Here is a 16,959-nt window from a genome sequence, read left to right as displayed (position 1 = left end):
GTGACAGAAACAGCTAGAAGCCAAGAGCAGGAAGCCAGGGCCTGGACTGAGTATGCTTGTAAGACTGCCAGCAAGGCAGGAAGGAAAGCAACATCATGGTTGGTCTAAGGAAGTTGTTCCATTCTCAGAGATGGGAGGCATGAACACCTCTGTGGGAAGAGAAAGGCCCTGTAGAGCTGGTGCAGAGGTAAAACAAGAGGGAGGTGAGGATGGAAAGCGGAGAATGGGAAACAGAACCCACGTCAGGTCGCCAGCTCCATCTGTACCAGGTGGCCCAGGCGCAGTGGGATGGGGGTTGGGAGGCAGGAAGAACAAAAGCTGCTCGAGGGCAAGCCCATCACAGGCTTCTTCTGGCAGCCTGCGCAGATGGCTGGCACCCACATGGTGACAGCATGACAGAATACACAGGCCAAAGCACCAGAGGTCAAATCACACCACAGAAAACAGAACGCCCACACATGGTGAGTTCACCAAGGACTATACACCAGCATGTTACCTGTCCATAGTTAAAAGATAATTGGTATCTCAAAGAGTAAGCTTAACTTTTGAATCAGGAATGGATATGGGGTTAACAAAAAGCTCATTAGCTCACCATTGCTTGTTGGAGGAAATGGTACATTAGGCTGCTTCAGCCGGTAAGAGCTCACTAATCTGGGAGGGTTTGCAGATCCTGGCGGAGGCCCACGGAGAAGTAAATGCTGTCGATACTCCAAACCCGGGTTGATTCTGTGGCTACTGACCAAACCCATGGATGGGACATCTGGAGCATTGCTAACCTCATAGCTGTTAGGGATTCGGACGTGAAGAAGGTCGGAAAACGCAGCCACAACACTACTAATGTTCTAAAACCAAATGCAAATGCTGTGTTATTCACTCAGAAGGCAACAGTGAACCACTGAAGAAAAATACACACTTAGGATAAATCCTCTTTGCATGATACATAGATTCTAAGAAAATCCAACAAATTTTATTTAGACTCAAAGAGTCTCAGGAAAAAAATTAGCTCTAACGAACCAATATCCAAAAAAAACAAAATTTATGAACAGAAATCCTCTTAAAGGGATTCCAATTAACATTAAATATCTAGGAACACATTAAACTATTTTAGGTATTGTAACATCGGACAGGCCCGTCAGTTCCCACAGGTGGTCAGAAAGCTTCCTTCCAGGGGCTTCCCTCCAGCTCTGGCCAAATGTGACACAACCCATAAGAAGAGACAAAGGTCTTGCTATTGCTGTATTTTGTTGATAACCAAAATATCACATCATTGGACTTTAGTTTGGTGTCTACTGAAATGTCTTCACAGAATTCAGAGTTAAAAAAATAAAAAATCCTCAGCAAATTACTAGTGTCTGATACAAGCAGATGCTACTTTAAGAACATTTCTATTGCTTCTGCAAAACTGTTATTGTTGATAAAGTTCTTTTTCATTAATTTTCTTCTCTGTTAACGGTTATAAAGAAGTTTTTCTCTGAGCTGGACATGACGGCTCACACCTGTAGTCCTAGCTACTGAAGAGGCTAAAGCAGAAGGATGACTTCAGCCCAGGAAGTTTGAGGCTGCAGTGATCTATGACTGTGCCACTGCACTCCAGCCTGGGTAACAGAGGGAGACCGTGTCTCTATTTAAAAAAAAAAAGAAAAAAAGTTCTCTAAAGTATACGTCCTTTAATAAGAAAATGTGAGCTCTAATTTCCCTTTTTACTTGACGTAGGCTGAGACCAATTCAGTGACAAAGGATGGCACTCAAAGGCAGGTGGGAGGTCTGCAGTGAGCATCAGCCCTGCTCTCTGACCCTTCATCCTCAGTGATCCTGTTGTGTGTGTTTCATGGTAGACACCTGACCCATCTTTTAAAATTGGGGACATACTGTTTAAGAAGTCATTTAATCTTTTACCTCAGCAGCTGTAGGATGCAGAGTAATTGCTACAGATATAAGACCCGATCTGGGACCATTTGGGGAAGAACCAAAAGGTGATGCAAAATATAAAGTGCCTGGCTCAGTTTTGATGTCATTCCTTCTTGATTCGGAACCTTAAAAAAAGAGAGGGAAAAAAAAGAGGAAAAAAGTGTTAATAATGGATTTTCAAAATCAAAATATTTACATTGGTAAATTGGCATAGAGTAAAGGGAAATAATAAGGTTAAGTGTTTTTCTTACTTTTCCCAGCAGTGCTAGGAAGAATTGGAATGATGGGGGATGGCACCGGTTCTGGAGGCTCCTCCTTGACCAATGACAGATCTGGGTACCTGCTCACTTCTACCCCAACCACACTCTCAGGAGAGGACGAGGGAACAAAACTGTCAGGAGTGTCTCGATCACCACAGTGATCCTGTATCCTGAAAAAAATAAACACACCATCAAAGTGTGCAAATCCACCCGTGGGGGCTCCCTGTGCCAACCCTGCTGACATCTGTTAGTATAGCTGTAAGGACACTCTGGCAGCAGCACCTATACGATGCACAGCAAATGAATCAGCTCAGAGCCACACTGGGAAGAAAATACAAGAACAATATTTAGCTACAAAATAATCTAAATGGTATGCTTCCTTTTAAACAAGGCTTCAGCACCAAAGTTTGAAGACCTGCCAAAGAGGAAGATGTTCTGATTAGCACATAACATAGAAAGCATCAAAGCACCTTTTCAAAATCCCAGATCATTGAGCCTAGGGCAGCACTCCTGTAGCTTGAAAAGGAAAGAGCTGCTGGTTGGATTTAACTAAAAAGGAAGACTTTAAAAAGATTTTAAAAAGGAAACAGCAGTCCAAGCACATATGCAATGGTCACACCTGCACACACCAGACAGGGAAAACAGCCGTCCTACTGCACACGCCTGACCGGGAAAACAGCCGTCCTACTGCACACACCTGACTGGGAAAACAGCCGTCCTACTGCACACACCTGACTGGGAAAACAGCCGTCCTACTTCACACACCTGACTGGGAAAACAGCCGTCCTACTTCACACACCTCACTGGGAAAACAGCCGTCCTACTGCACACACCTGACTGGGAAAACAGCCATCCTACTGCACACACCTGACCGGGAAAACAGCCGTCCTACTGCACATGCCTGACTGGGAAAACAGCCGTCCTACTGCACACACCTGACCGGGAAAGCAGCCGTCCTACTGCACATGCCTGACTGGGAAAACAGCCGTCCTACTGCACACACCTGACCGGGAAAACAGCCGTCCTACTGCACATGCCTGACTGGGAAAACAGCTGTCCTACTGCACACACCTGACTGGGAAAACAGCCATCCTACTGCACACACCTGACCGGGAAAACAGCCGTCCTACTGCACATGCCTGACCGGGAAAACAGCCGTCCTACTGCACACACCTGACTGGGAAAACAGCCGTCCTACTGCACATGCCTGACCGGGAAAACAGCCGTCCTACTGCACACACCTGACTGGGAAAACAGCCGTCCTACTGCACATGCCTGACCGGGAAAGCAGCCGTCCTACTGCACACACCTGACTGGGAAAACAGCCATCCTACTGCACACACCTGACTGGGAAAACAGCCGTCCTACTGCTGCTCTTTACACTGGCAAGACGGGAGAAAGCTTGGCCATTGACTTCATCGGCCCTTATTTTTCTTAACTGATTTAAGTGAGGTGAGAAAAACAAAAGACTGGTCCCTCCTATTGAGTTCAAGTTCGAGTCTACCAGGGCAATTGTGAGGTCTCAGACTGAGTCACAGAACAACCCTGTGGAGCTGCTGTCTCCCACTCCTCATGCACAGAAGTTGCTGTCATGCAGGAGACCCAAGAAAGGCTGACCTGCTGAGGTACAGTAGAAAGGGGACCTGGATCCTCAATCCGGACAGATTATTCTCCACTTTGGTCCATAGTTTCCCCATTAATAAAGTAAGGGACTTAGCTTAAATAAATGTCTGATCAAATAGAGGGTAGTGGGCAGATTTTCCAAGGAAGAGGGAATTATTTGATGATGTTGTAAGAACCCTCTGGATCTAAAGAGTTGGGCAGCAATTATCTTAAACTCTCTTCCACAATAGCATTCTCTGATATCAGCAACTTCTGCTCTTTCATTTTAGACACCTACAAACAACACTAAATCGCATTAATAGCCTTTAAAGGACAATGATCTCTGAAATACGTTGCATGGAGATTTTCCATTGCCTTAATGTCTATTATTGTCATGTAACTCTCTATAGGATGTAAGCTTAAAAAAATGCAAACTAATTATGTTTAATGGTAACAATGTCTTAAAAACTTTAAATCCTAAAGATTCACCAAATTTTACTCCTCAAATGTTTTTACATGCTATTCCTAAAGACATTATGCCACATACATACTTTTTTTAAAAAAAGAAATAATTAAGAATTATTTGAGAAGAAAATAACCTGTACCTTAATTCTTCCTGATTGTTGTGAGGTGGTGTTGGGAGGGAGGCTGGCACATCAACTGTCTTGGGGCCCTGAGCAAGCGCTCGGGCCAACAAGTCATCCTGGGGTCTGAAGGGCAGCTGAAATGGTTTAGGTCCTAGAGTTTTGGTAACTGGAAAAGCAAAAACACAAAACCATAAATACATTTAGTCAACATTGATAAACAGGTAGAACTTTACAATTATATTGCCATTTCACAATACACAACTGGCAGAGGTACATTTCGCCGAGGTGTGAAATTTGGAGGCTATAATCATACCTTCGTGGCTCACTAACACTCCGGCTTTTCCAGCAAGTTCTTCAGTTGTTGCAAAACCATTGGCCATCTTCTGACAAGCCATAGGAGGTGGTGTAGGAGGAAGAGAGGCAGGGGGTGTTGGAGGATTACTTAAATTATTCTGCTGCAGGAGACCAAAAAATTTAAATTATATGCTACTGAGCAAATATGCAATGACCTTGCTAAAACTTAGTTCTGTGAATTTTATGCACATAGAAGCAAGGCTACAGAAATGTAATCAAGAGGTACCTTGCACACTAAGAAAAATAATACATACAAGGCCAGGAGGCTTCTTAGTGGAACAGATTCTCATGATTTTATGGACATATCAACTTGCTTACTTTATCCAACTTGACTACTTAAGCTCTGAAATTAAGAAGCTAATTTTCTTTATACCTGACTTTATTTATGCAATTCTTCAAGTTTCATGGTTATAGCTAGTGAAGGATAACTTTAAAATGCAATCAATAAGTTGCAAAAAATTATCAAAATTTCCTTTCAGTTATCATTAAGATACGTCCCAGTTCTACAAAAAACTTAAGAATTTCTGGTCTTAAACTTGTAATACAACTCACATCCAAGATATGAGAATCTGGATTGACTAAGACCTTTAAAAGAAGCAACAGTCGTAATACTAAAGTAACAAAATCATTAATGTAGTTCCTCTTCAGACACCTCTCCCAGCTTCACAGTCACCACCAAGTTGTCATTTACTGATTGGTTTCTCAAGGAGAGAGTTGGAATCTACCAATAACACCATGTCAATCAAGTGCAAGGTGAAATTACAAATGTTGTAAAGATAAAGAATTTCATGAGGATGATAAAGTAAGGTTGGAGAACAGCTTATGCCAGAAGAAAAGATACTTGTAAGAGTTAAGATAGGTTTTTTTTTTTTGGAGACAGAGACTTGCTCTGTCACCCAAGCTGGAGGGCAATGGTGCAATCATGCTCACTGCAGCCTTGACCTCAGGGCGTGGTGGTGCATGCCTGTATTCCCAGCTACTTGGTAGGTTGAGGCACTAGAATTGGTTGAATTTGGGAGGCAGAGATTGCAGCGAGCTGAGATTGCACCACTGCAATCTGGCCTGAGTGACAGAGCGAGACCCTGCCTCAAAAATAAAAAAATAAAATAAAATAAACCTACAATAGTCTAGGAATTAGTTGTAATACCTAAATTATTAGATGAGATACATTTAAAATTGTTTAATTTCATTTTTCAAGGTAAAATACTAACTGCTTTTTAAAAATCCCCACCATTTATAATGATTTTGAATTCATTTTAGGAGTTAATAAAGGTTATACGGAAATAAGGATTTCCATTACCATGGAAGTACATAATAGATATTTCTTGCAATTTGTATTCTTACCTATAAAAAAAACTTCAAATGTTTATGCTAGAAATACTTCAGGTAAAATTGTAACCCTGTAGCTGAACTTGTTTTAATAAAACTTGGAAGAGTAGATGTAAACTAGATACAAAAACAAGACAAGCTCTATCAATTCTGACATGTTACCCAAAGATGAAACAAGACAACACCTTGGCAGAGAAACATACCTTGTAGATCAACTGAGAATAGTAGTCCGAAACCCCTTCCAGGGTAGCACTGCCAAAAGTTCCTAGAAGTCGATTCCCACTATTAAATTGGCCACTGCCATAAGGAAGAAAGTGCGCAAAGTTCACTCCAATGATTGGTTCCATTAGAGGGAGCAGAGAGAGCTGCTATTAAAAAACACATTTAAGAGTAATGTACATGATAAAAGGGACTCAGTGTAGCTCAACTTTCTAAGACCCGAAGCAACTTTGCTGAATAAGGCTTCAGAAAAATGAGACTTAAAATTTTCAAGTATCAAAATGCTGGAGTAAGTGAGAGAGACTACAGACCTTTGAGACTTAAAAATAAGCTTTGTACTAAATGGACGCTGCCAGGTATCTAACAAGAAAAACATATTTCTTATCTTTGCTCAGCAAGAACGGGGGCATAAAACGAGGCTGAGTACCACCAACAGCACTGTTAGCGACTGTCTCCCACCTTCTGTGACAACTACAGAGGTGTAAGAATAGAATTGACAATGCATTTCTTTGGATCCAGAGTCACAACAAAGTACTGAGGACAGATTTTTCTGGGTACTGAGGCTACTCCTTATGAACGTAAGAAAATCTTGACTATCACCTATCAATCTATTTGTATTACCGTAAATTTCAGGTGCCAATAGGATATGGTGCAATTCTGCTTGGAAAAAGTCTACTAGGTTCCTTGTTCAGATGTCTTTTAGCATTTGATCTCTCGTGTCCTTGAATTGTTTTTTTCTTTTTTTTTTGAGACAGATTCTCATTCTGTCACCCAGGCTGGAGTGCAGTGGCACAATCTCGGCTCACCGCAACCTCTGCCTCCCAGGCTCAAGCAATTTTCATGCCTCAGCCTCCCAAGTAGCTGGGATTATAGGCGTGTGCCACAATGCCCAGTAAACGTTTGTATTTTTAGTAGAGATGGGGTTTCGCCATGTTGGTCTCGAATTCATGCCTCAAGCGATCCACCTGCCTCAGTCTCCCAAAGTGCTGGGATTACAGGCATGAGCCACCGCGCCCGGCCTATATCCTTGACTTTTTAGAGGGGCTGCTCTAAATGACTCACCCTCACCTGTTTCAAGTGGGTAAACGTATCGGTGCTAGAGTACATAGCTTGTTTCTCCTCTTCGTCCTTTTTCCTTTTCTTTGAGCGAGGTGCTGCTTTCTCACCCGTCCTCTGAGTCCGTTTGCTTCGCTGTTTCTTGGTTTCACTTCCTCCATCTGTTTTTGGCAACTGGTTGCCACATCCAAAACCACCTTGCATTTGAGCCCCCAAAGTTTGCTAATGTAATTGGAAAGGGTAAAAAATAAGTGAACAATTTGCACATTTGGTTTTCAGCTCATGCTACTTCAGTGCCAAGCTATGACGCACCATCCTAACATGCCACTAAAAATTAAATAAGGAGGGAAGATAGAGTGGTGTCAAATGCTGGTTTTCCGAAAATATCATCCTTTTCTTCAAACATTATTCTCAAGTATGGAAATCAGTAAGCTGCAAAGCTTGAGGAAAGAGCAGAACTCATTAGTAAGGCCATAGCCCTTTCTGGCAAAGCATTACCCCTCATGCTGACCTCCCTGGGGCTGGAGCCCCTTATTCTTGCTCACTGACTCCAGAAGGGAAGGAGATGCTTGTAGATGGCTGTAGGAGCCTCTGCATAGTGGTCTTGCTGAGTTATTTTTGGTTCCCCTTAGGAACCAGTGAAATACGAGGTATGCTGAAACAATTCACAGGCTCCAGAAAAGCTTTATAGCCTATGCATCTTAGGTGAGAGAACAGATACCACCACACAACAATAAAAAGAAAAAACAGCATTTCTTCAAATTAGTTCACAACTATATTTGACTGAAAAATAATGGCCACATACTTAAAGTCAATGGGAGAGAACCTAGATGATAACAAATAAACCTTTTCTTTACATTTATCATTACAAAGTGAGAATAAGCCAAGCCCTGAAAAGGCCTTTAAGGGTAGTCCTATCAATACCTTAAAATAAAGGAATATTTTCAGGCTCCATTATTTCTAAATTTAACAGCAATACTTTGCTATAGACAACTATAATAGCTGAACTTACCGTAATGAATTCTGCATCGAATCTTTGAGGGTTCTGAAAATTAGTTTCCAGTTATATTCTAAATAGTTTAGCGCATAGATGGCAACATTTTTATGTAAAGAGCCAGATGGTAAAATACTGTAAGCCTTTGTAGGCCATATAGCCCCTGGCATAATTACTCAACTCTGTCCTTGTACTTCAAAAGCAGCTATAAACAATTCATACAAAAATGAGCTTGGCTGTGTTCAAATAAAACTTTTAAAATTCACGGACACGTCTGAATTTTGTGTAATTTTTATGTGTCACAAAATACTACTCTTCCTTAGATTTTTTTTCAACCATTTAAAAATGTAAAAGCCATTCTTAGCTCATGGAGGGAGACGAAAGCAGGGTCAGACTACTCATCTCCAGGCTAGTTCTGTGGCTCTCAAGGGGAGTGTCCAGGGCAGAAGCAGCATCTAGAACTGGTTTAGAAATGCAGATTATCGGGTCCCACCCACACCAACAGAATCAGAAATGCTGGGGCCCAGCAATCTTGGTTTAACAAGCCCTGCTAGTGATCCTCACACTTTAGCTTTGAGAATCACCGGCCTACAGCAGTACTTCTCCACCTTCAGATGCACAGGAGTCACCTGGGGATCTTGCTAAGTCTCACGTTCTGAGAAGCAGGTCTGTGGTGGGAGACTCTGCATGTTACAAAGCTCCCACCCGATGTGGATGCTGCGGATCCCCAAGGACTGCACTTTGAGGGGCAAGAACCTAAAAATTTCTTAATTATATATGTGTATATATAGACTTAAATAACTATATACATACATATATACTTATTCATTTAAATCACACTTTAATTAGGGGGGGCCTACATTTTTAAACTTGACATGTGGTTGTTCCCCATAGCATTACACATTCTTATACAGCACGAATTTTAATATAAACATGCTCAAAATGTAGTCTACATCCTTCAAGGAGCTATTTAAATAATGTTAAATGGTACAACAGAAACTGCTATGTGAGAACATGCGCATCAACACATATTTGAGATTGGAAGAGGTGAGAAAGGTATCTGGAAAAAGATGATTCAAGAACTGCGTTTTAAAAGATAAAAATATATTGGCCAGACATATATAAGAAAGGAGAACAGAAGAGGCAGAAGCAGCAGCATGTGGTATACATAGAAGGGTAAAAAGACAGAAGACTGCAAGTTATTCGATACTCCTCCGGGTATAAGATGTCTTAGAGAAACTGGATGGAGACTGTGCTGGAGAGTTGGCTGTATTTACTGGTGACAAATAACTGTAAAAGCATAACCGCTAAAATTTACAATAATTACACAGGTCTATCAAGTCAACACTCAATCTTTACTGAATGGTCAAAGGCAAGAAAAAGAGCAACACTTGCAAAAAGATGAGCTTCATTAACAATCTTAAAATGAAAAAACTGGACAACTAAATATACACTCTACCCTTAATTAAAATATGAAAATAAAATCCAATTTGAGAAGCTCTCTAGGGACAGCTTTATGAATGCACTGGTAATGGCGCTGTACCTTCTGAAAGATACAACAGGCAAGAGCTATTAAACAGACCAATTCCCATGACTCAGAAACTCCAGTTTTGGAAATATCTTAATGAAGTTAACTGAAATAAAGGGGAGGGATTCTTGTAAAGGTATATTTACGACTTAGCTCTTCATATAAAAGAAAGAAAAAGCAAATTCAATGTTAATAACTTAAAACTGATAGAAAATTGATACATGGAAAACTACAAAATAGCATCCACATGTAACATTACGTTAAGTATCAATGCAACACTGTAACACAACAGGTTCCCAGTGTGGTATCCTGAAGAGTGCCAAGGGTATTCATAGGAGTGCACGGGCTATCCTCTGTATTTTAAAGAGGTGAATGGAAATTAATCACTTATTTACAATAAAGTACATAGACATTTACTTACTTTGCTTTAGTCATATCAACCAGTTGCTACACATCACATTACATATGAAATGCAATACATGCCTTTGCCTTTTAAAAAACAGTAAACAAATTAATATAGTTTAGATATAAGTAAAAACATGGGTTCCAGAGAGGTAGAAATAAAATAAGAAATGGTCCTTTAGAATAAAAAGGTTGTAGAATAATGTGGAAATATAGTTGTTGGTACTAATCTGCTGTAAGTATAATTTAAAACAAAAGAAAAAAGTTGTCATTTTTATCATTTACACTTACCAGTCCCTCAGCTGGGTTCTGCTTCTCAACTAGTTTATTATCCTTCGTACAGTCATCTTCTGAACAAATATTGCCCTCAGGTTTTTGATTTAAAAGAGAAGATGACTTTTTATTTTTCAATAAGTGTTTCAGAAGTTCATTCCCTGAGTCTCCTTTGGCAGCAGGGGCCCCAACAGAATGGGGAGGACTCTGTGCTGAGGAGACAGGACAGGCTACAGCATTTCCTTCTACCTTACTACCACTCTGTTCCTCCAATTTAGGCTCCTCTTGGCCCGGGCATGACTCTGTCTCAGGCTTTTCCAGTTTTATCTCTTCTGTTTTGGCAGGGGTTTCCATGGAGAGCTTATCTACTTCTGAATTTGCATAAGTCTGTTGATTTGGAGTTGCTTGTGAGAAATCACTATTGGGTAGTTTGTTCTCTACTTCTGTACATAGCTGGCCTGCTGCCATACTGGGAGTGGATGGGCCGACTGGTTCCACCGACTCTTGGTCGGCCTGTTGAGGAAGCTCACTGGGTGTGCTCACTGCAGGAGTAGAGGTAGTTTCTGAGATGCTTGGAGTCGGTGGAGCAGTTATATCTGAATGGGGAGTTGATGGAGCCTTGGTGGATTCTGCATCATCATCTCTTTTCTTTTTTCTTGTTCTTTTCTTTTTCCCTTTTTCCTCTGGGATTATATCAGAATACAACTGAATGAGCGATTGGGTTGATGCCGGATAACTGTGTCCATGGGTTATAGTAGAATCTTGGCCACATGGGAGACTGCTATTAGCTACTGGAGGTGCTGCTGGTAAAGCAGGTGTAAAAGAAGGCCTCACTGGAGACTGTTGGAAGCTGGTCCCAGAAAGACTTCCATGGCCCTGCTTAACAGAAGAAAAATTTGGGCTTCCAACAGGGATTGATGGTGAATCAGGAACAAATGAAGGAGGTCCTACCTGCCTTCGCTCATTAGTCTGCATGAAAGTTTGGGTGGAGGGTGAATTAATCGATCCTTGTTGTATATTCTGTTGCTGTAAAACCTGTCCCATTTGCTGTTGGTGTTGTGGAGACTGCTGAAGGGGTCTTGGAGGTTGCATAAAATCGCAAGGTAAGTCAGAACTGTAGAAGGGAATCTGGGACACAGATGTCCTACTACTACTTATCTCAGAGCCCACCATGCCATGCTGCTCCATTTCCATCCTCTGCTGCAAAGCTCTTTGTCTATCTACCTCTTGCATGAGTTGGATCCGTTGTCTCTCTTGCTGTTCTCGTAAACGTTCCTTACGTTCCCGTTCTTGAAAACTTTCACTAAAGGGATTGTTGTCATCAAATTCTACCCGAGGTGGTGGTCCACTCTGTGGATTTGCATTTGAGACTGTCCCTGGGGCTGGTGTACAAGTTTTTATTGGTAACTGGGCAACTGGGGGTTGAATTCTAGGAGGATTGAGGGGCAGGTGGGCAGGAGCACTGTTGGGTTGCCACCCAGGTAAATTAGGCATTCTAACAGGGCTAGTATGGCCAGAAATAACTGTTGTGTGCTGCTGGTGCTGGTGCTGAAGCTGCTGTGGCACCATGGGAAAGGAGGGTTGGCTCATGGTGGGTGGAGTGGCACCTGGAATTAGGGGTGGCTGGGGCTGGACACTGGGCATCATGGTAGGTGGGGCCATCGCACACTGCTGCTGCTGTTGCTGCTGTTTGATCCGATAATCTTCAATCAATTCAGCGTGTTCTTTCTGTTGTTTACGAATCTGGAATAACAAAATGCCTCATTACTCATTTATATACAGCACAGGTATTGAAGTAAAACACTGGCTGATGACTTTGGTTGAGGTTATACAGAGGGCAGTTTGGCCCCGTAGAAGCAAACATATTTTGCTTGGGTAACTGCAAAAGTCACAAAAAAATTGAACTGATGAGGCTTAACTAATGACTATCAATCTCTCTTTAACAACAGGATTTTTATAAAGTTATCTGTAAAAGCACTTCACATATGAAATATCAAAAACGGTTTTGTAAAATAAGTATTAAAATCTTGTGAAACTCATATATACCATTTATACTATACATCAAAAATACACAATAAAAAAAGTTACACAAGCAGCTAATTTTGATGCCCTAGAAATTACATTAATACACAATGTTAGAATAACAGACTTAAACTTGAATCATTTAAATATGTTAAGATTTCATTTCTTAAATATATAGATTGTACAACATTTTAAGACAAGATGAATTACCAGCATGAGTATCACACCATCCGCCCAGATGAAAAAGACTAAGTTTATAGAACACTTTCAATTTAACGGCTAACACTCAAATTGTAATTTTTGAAATCTACACAAGCTCTGAGGTAGTATTTTGAATAGTCTATAGTCTTCTTTTTTTTTTTTTTTTGAGACAGAATCTCGCTCTGTTGCACAGGCTGGAATGCGGTGGCCGGATCTCAGCTCACTGCAAGCTCCACCTCCCAGGTCCATGCCATTCTCCTGCCTCAGCCTCCCGAGTAGCTAGGACTACAGGCACCCACCACCATGCCTGGCTAATTTTTTGTATTTTTAGTAGAGACGGGGTTTCACCATGTTAGCCAAGATGCTCTTGATCTCCTGACCTCGTGATCTGCCCACCTCGGCCTCCCAAAGTGCTGGGATTACAGGCGCGGGCCACCGCGCCCGGCAACAGTCCCTTAATATAACAGCTGAGTAATATCAATTAATTCATTCCAAAAACCTTTGTGTCCCAATGTGCTCAATACTACAGACAAAGTATCAACCAAAATGGAATCTATGTTCCAGAGGACCTCACCATCTCATTCAGCAAGCTAGAGAAAGAAGGAATGCAAAATGATGTGTATATCTTTCAACATCATTCAATTTTTAGACAAATATGCTAATATGCTAAACCCAGGAGTTCTAATCATTTTTCAAAGTATTTTCTTGGGTTCCCCAGGTAAACCAGTATTTTCTGCAAATAATGGTGTTTGATCTCTTCTTCAACAGTTGTGTAACACCTATTTTATTTTCTTATTTTTCCTGGCCAGTTTACTGGTTAGAACTGAGAAATTACCATTGGTTGGTGAAGTAGTAAGAAAGTACAGAAAGCACCTATAACAGCATCTGGGATATATGAGGTGGTCATCCATGTCTTTCCCATGATATTTTATAATACTTTTTAAAACATTACCATCAACTGCTTATCTTAATATGATTACACTGGATCTTTGGCAACTATGTAATAGATGATGTATCCCATTTTTCAAGTATTAGCTTCTAAATAGGATTTGATCCATGGATATGCAAAAATTAGGCCCTTATCAAAAGACCTTGTACAAATATGCCAGAAGGCAATAAAAGTGACAAAAAACAAAAACTTTATTAAACATATCTTTACAAGAATATTAACCTACAGTAAACATGAACCCAGAGAGTAGATTTAAAGAGAAAAGAAAACTTTCATTCTGGAATAATCTTAGTTTTAAACAATTGGAATTATAATCACCTTATTGTTGGTACGTTATTGTGGTAGCTGCGGTTTGAAGATAAGACACTTGAGTCCAAATCCCTAATCTAATAGTTATGAGCAAACATGTACAGTGGGGGTATTTTTTGGGATTTTTTTTTTTTTTGAGACAGAGTTTCGCTCTTGTTGCCCAGGCTGGAGTGCAATGGCGCAATCTCGGCTCACTACAGCCTCCACCTCAAGGGTTCAAGCAATTATCCTGCCCCAACCTCCCAAGCAGCTGGGATTACAGGTGCCTGCCACCATGCCTGGATAATTTTTTGCATTTTTAGTAGAGATGGGTTTCGCCATGTTGGCCAGGCTGGTCTCAAACTCCTGGCCTCAGGTGATCCGTCCACCTCGGCTTCCCAAAGTGCTGGGATGACAGGCGTGAGCCACCACACCCGGCCACATGTACACAGTGTTTATAACCCCTACAATGAATCAGTTTATAAAATGGTTTGTAAAATCAGTTTGTAAAAAAATGGTGATAATACTAACTCCTTCAGAAAGTTGTAGATAAGACAACATAAGTGGAAGTGCTTCCTGCAGTGTTCATTATAGAGAGTACTCACATCTTTTTTTTTTTTTGAGATGGAGTCTTGCTCTGTTTCCAGGCTGGAGTACAGTGGCACAAGCTCGGCTCACCACAACCTCTGACTCCTTGGGTCAAGGGATTCTCCTGTCTCAGCCTCCCAAGTAGCTGGGATTACAGGCACATGCCACCATACTTAGCTAATTTTTGTATTTTTAGTAGAGACAGAATTTCACCATGTTGGCCAGGCTGGTCTCCAACTCCTGACCTCAAGTGATCCACCCACCTCGGCCTCCCAAAGTGCTGGAATTACAGGTATGAGCCACCGTGCCTGAATTGAACCTAAGTTTTTAATTTACTTGGGTAAATATACCTAGGAGTTGGTTCTGAACCCATTTTGTACACTATTATTGTTTTATTTTAAATAAAATTTTTACGTGTTTCTTCTTTTCCAGTGTATTATTCAGTTTGAACATTCTGATAAACATCTGGTTTATAACAGAAGATAATGGCAAAAGGATTTTATTTTTCTAGAATGAGCCCTTCGCGTAAGATATACCAATGTATTTTAAGACCAAAACATTAAGAAATAATATCAACTCCAAGTAAACAAAAATACTTCCTGGGCCCCCAATTCTTATTCCCAACTAAACTCAGTATCTCCTCATAAGCTCGGTCCTCAGTTAAGTTGAATACTCTCAATGATGTATAATAGAAACATGGTCTTTGCAGTGATTTCTTAGTGCAGAAAAAACAACATCTCTAACTATACCAAGGCTGAAAATTGTTCTTCGAAGTCGAAATTATGAGACTCAATCTCTGTTGTGTCATTTATTGAGTATGTGCTGTGACCATCACTCTAAGTAAATGATTGGCGCTGTTATGGCTACAGGTATTAAGGGGTCTCAGAGATGTCACTTTTTGGCAATATACTTTTAATGCCATTTACTACTCATCAAAAAAAATCACTAGTCAAAGTCACTAATGAATGACATACCAAAACATTCTACTCATTAATTGTTGGTAGTTTCTATTTTGCAAACCTATTTATTACCTGTTCTAGCTGTTTCTGAACCATGCTTTGCTGTTCAGTAACATGCTTGAGTTGTTCTGCATCTTCCTCTGGAAATTCACGCCCAGCTTTCTTGGCGGTACGCTGTTTAGCTGAAAGGGCCTTCTTAGATTTTCTATGAGCACCAATTTGTTCTTCAAGATACTTCTGCTGCATTTGAAGCAGCTGTTGGGTCTCCTGGAGCCACTCTTCATACTGCTTACGCTGTGAATCATCTGAGGAAAAATTAAAATTCAGTTGTGTTAATTTTCTAAAGGGTCCAACATTATAATAAGCTACACAAATCTATTTTGTAAGGAAGTAGTTTCACCATGACCATATAATAGGAAATTTGAAAACACAATACTAAATATTAGACCATTATGTAATAAAATATCAGATTTTAGAAAAATATTTAATTGAGAAAGCCAGAGAATACACATTCTTAAGATGCTGGTTAACTTAGCACTTATAAATATTACAAATCCAATCTTGGAAAAGCAGAAGACTTATGTAATGAAATTCTCTTTTTTTACTAAACAAATTCTCTAACCCACAAGCCAAACTACATACTAAGGTATACAGGCATTTTATGAACACAACTTTACAGATTTTGAAGAGACAAAGACATATCCCATTAAGGTCTAGCGCATAGACTAGGAAATCACTTCCCATGTTAATTTTCCTGAGTTTATAAGTTCTTTCCTATTTCTTAGTAACGAAAAAATATTCTAAATGGAGAGAAAGGGAACCCAGAATGTTTTAGAAGGGAATAATTTAAAGTCCATGACTTATAAAGGAAATCCATAAGTTGAAAACATTGGTAATTATTATTTTGTAGTTTATATTTTTTAAAATAAGGGGAGGGAAGAGTTAACCAAGCAAAATATTTTCTACTTTTACAACTGCCATTAATTCTCCCCAAATGGTTGTATCTCTTCATTTTGTACCAATATTCTCTTCTTTATTCTTTAAGGGCACTTTACTTCATTGACACCAAGTCCAAGGGGGGAAAAAAAAAAGTCATCGTATGTAGTGAAATTCTGAATATACCTTTTTGACTCACTACAAGACAAAGAAATGAATAAATACATTTCTAAGAAGGACATTCGCTGAAAATAACATCAATGATAACAGAATATTGTCATACATTAAGAATCCAACCAAAGCCAATGGGCACAATAAAGCCAGAAAAAGCCAGTTGGTATAGTTGTTTACTTGTTTTTAATGCAAATACGTATTCAAATTATGATAACAATTAATGTAGGGGGAATTGCAAAAGGTCAGACTTTGGGTTTGTTCCTAAACCCAGAAGTTCCAGTACATGTATGAACTTGAAATCTAGTCTACTAAATTTGAAGGGCATTTTTT

At 40.2% G+C, this 16,959-nt stretch overlaps 1 protein-coding gene across 27 annotated transcripts in view; it reads right to left on the bottom strand.

Annotated features, from left to right (window-relative positions):
* The window catches only part of KMT2C (lysine methyltransferase 2C), a 302,450-nt gene that overhangs the window by 17,526 nt on the left and 267,965 nt on the right, over positions 1–16,959 (bottom strand). For 2 of the 27 annotated variants that reach the window (XR_007724553.1, XR_007724554.1), the window contains 8 exons: positions 15,592–15,824; positions 10,531–12,255; positions 7,328–7,537; positions 6,244–6,408; positions 4,671–4,812; positions 3,478–4,523; positions 3,342–3,443; positions 3,285–3,307 (listed from right to left, as the gene is read on the bottom strand). Coding sequence is in view for 1 of the 27 variants with exons in the window: in XM_050785764.1 (XP_050641721.1) it covers positions 593–842; positions 1,897–2,033; positions 2,160–2,338; positions 4,376–4,523; positions 4,671–4,812; positions 7,328–7,537; positions 10,531–12,255; positions 15,592–15,824 (3,024 nt within the window). In the remaining 26 variants the exon portion in view is untranslated. Of the gene's footprint in view, positions 1–592; positions 843–1,896; positions 2,034–2,159; positions 2,339–2,409; positions 3,104–3,171; positions 3,206–3,239; positions 3,308–3,341; positions 3,444–3,477; positions 4,524–4,670; positions 4,813–6,243; positions 6,409–7,327; positions 7,538–10,530; positions 12,256–15,591; positions 15,825–16,959 lie in introns of those variants that run through there. The other 25 variants (XR_007724532.1, XR_007724542.1, XR_007724544.1 and 22 more) reach the window with 25 other exon arrangements.

The sequence above is a fragment of the Macaca thibetana genome, chromosome 3 (assembly GCF_024542745.1).
Source record: "Macaca thibetana thibetana isolate TM-01 chromosome 3, ASM2454274v1, whole genome shotgun sequence".
NCBI classification, from domain to species: Eukaryota; Metazoa; Chordata; class Mammalia; order Primates; family Cercopithecidae; genus Macaca; species Macaca thibetana.
Note: the sequence above shows the minus strand (reverse complement) of the source record. Positions and strands in the feature narration are given on the sequence as shown.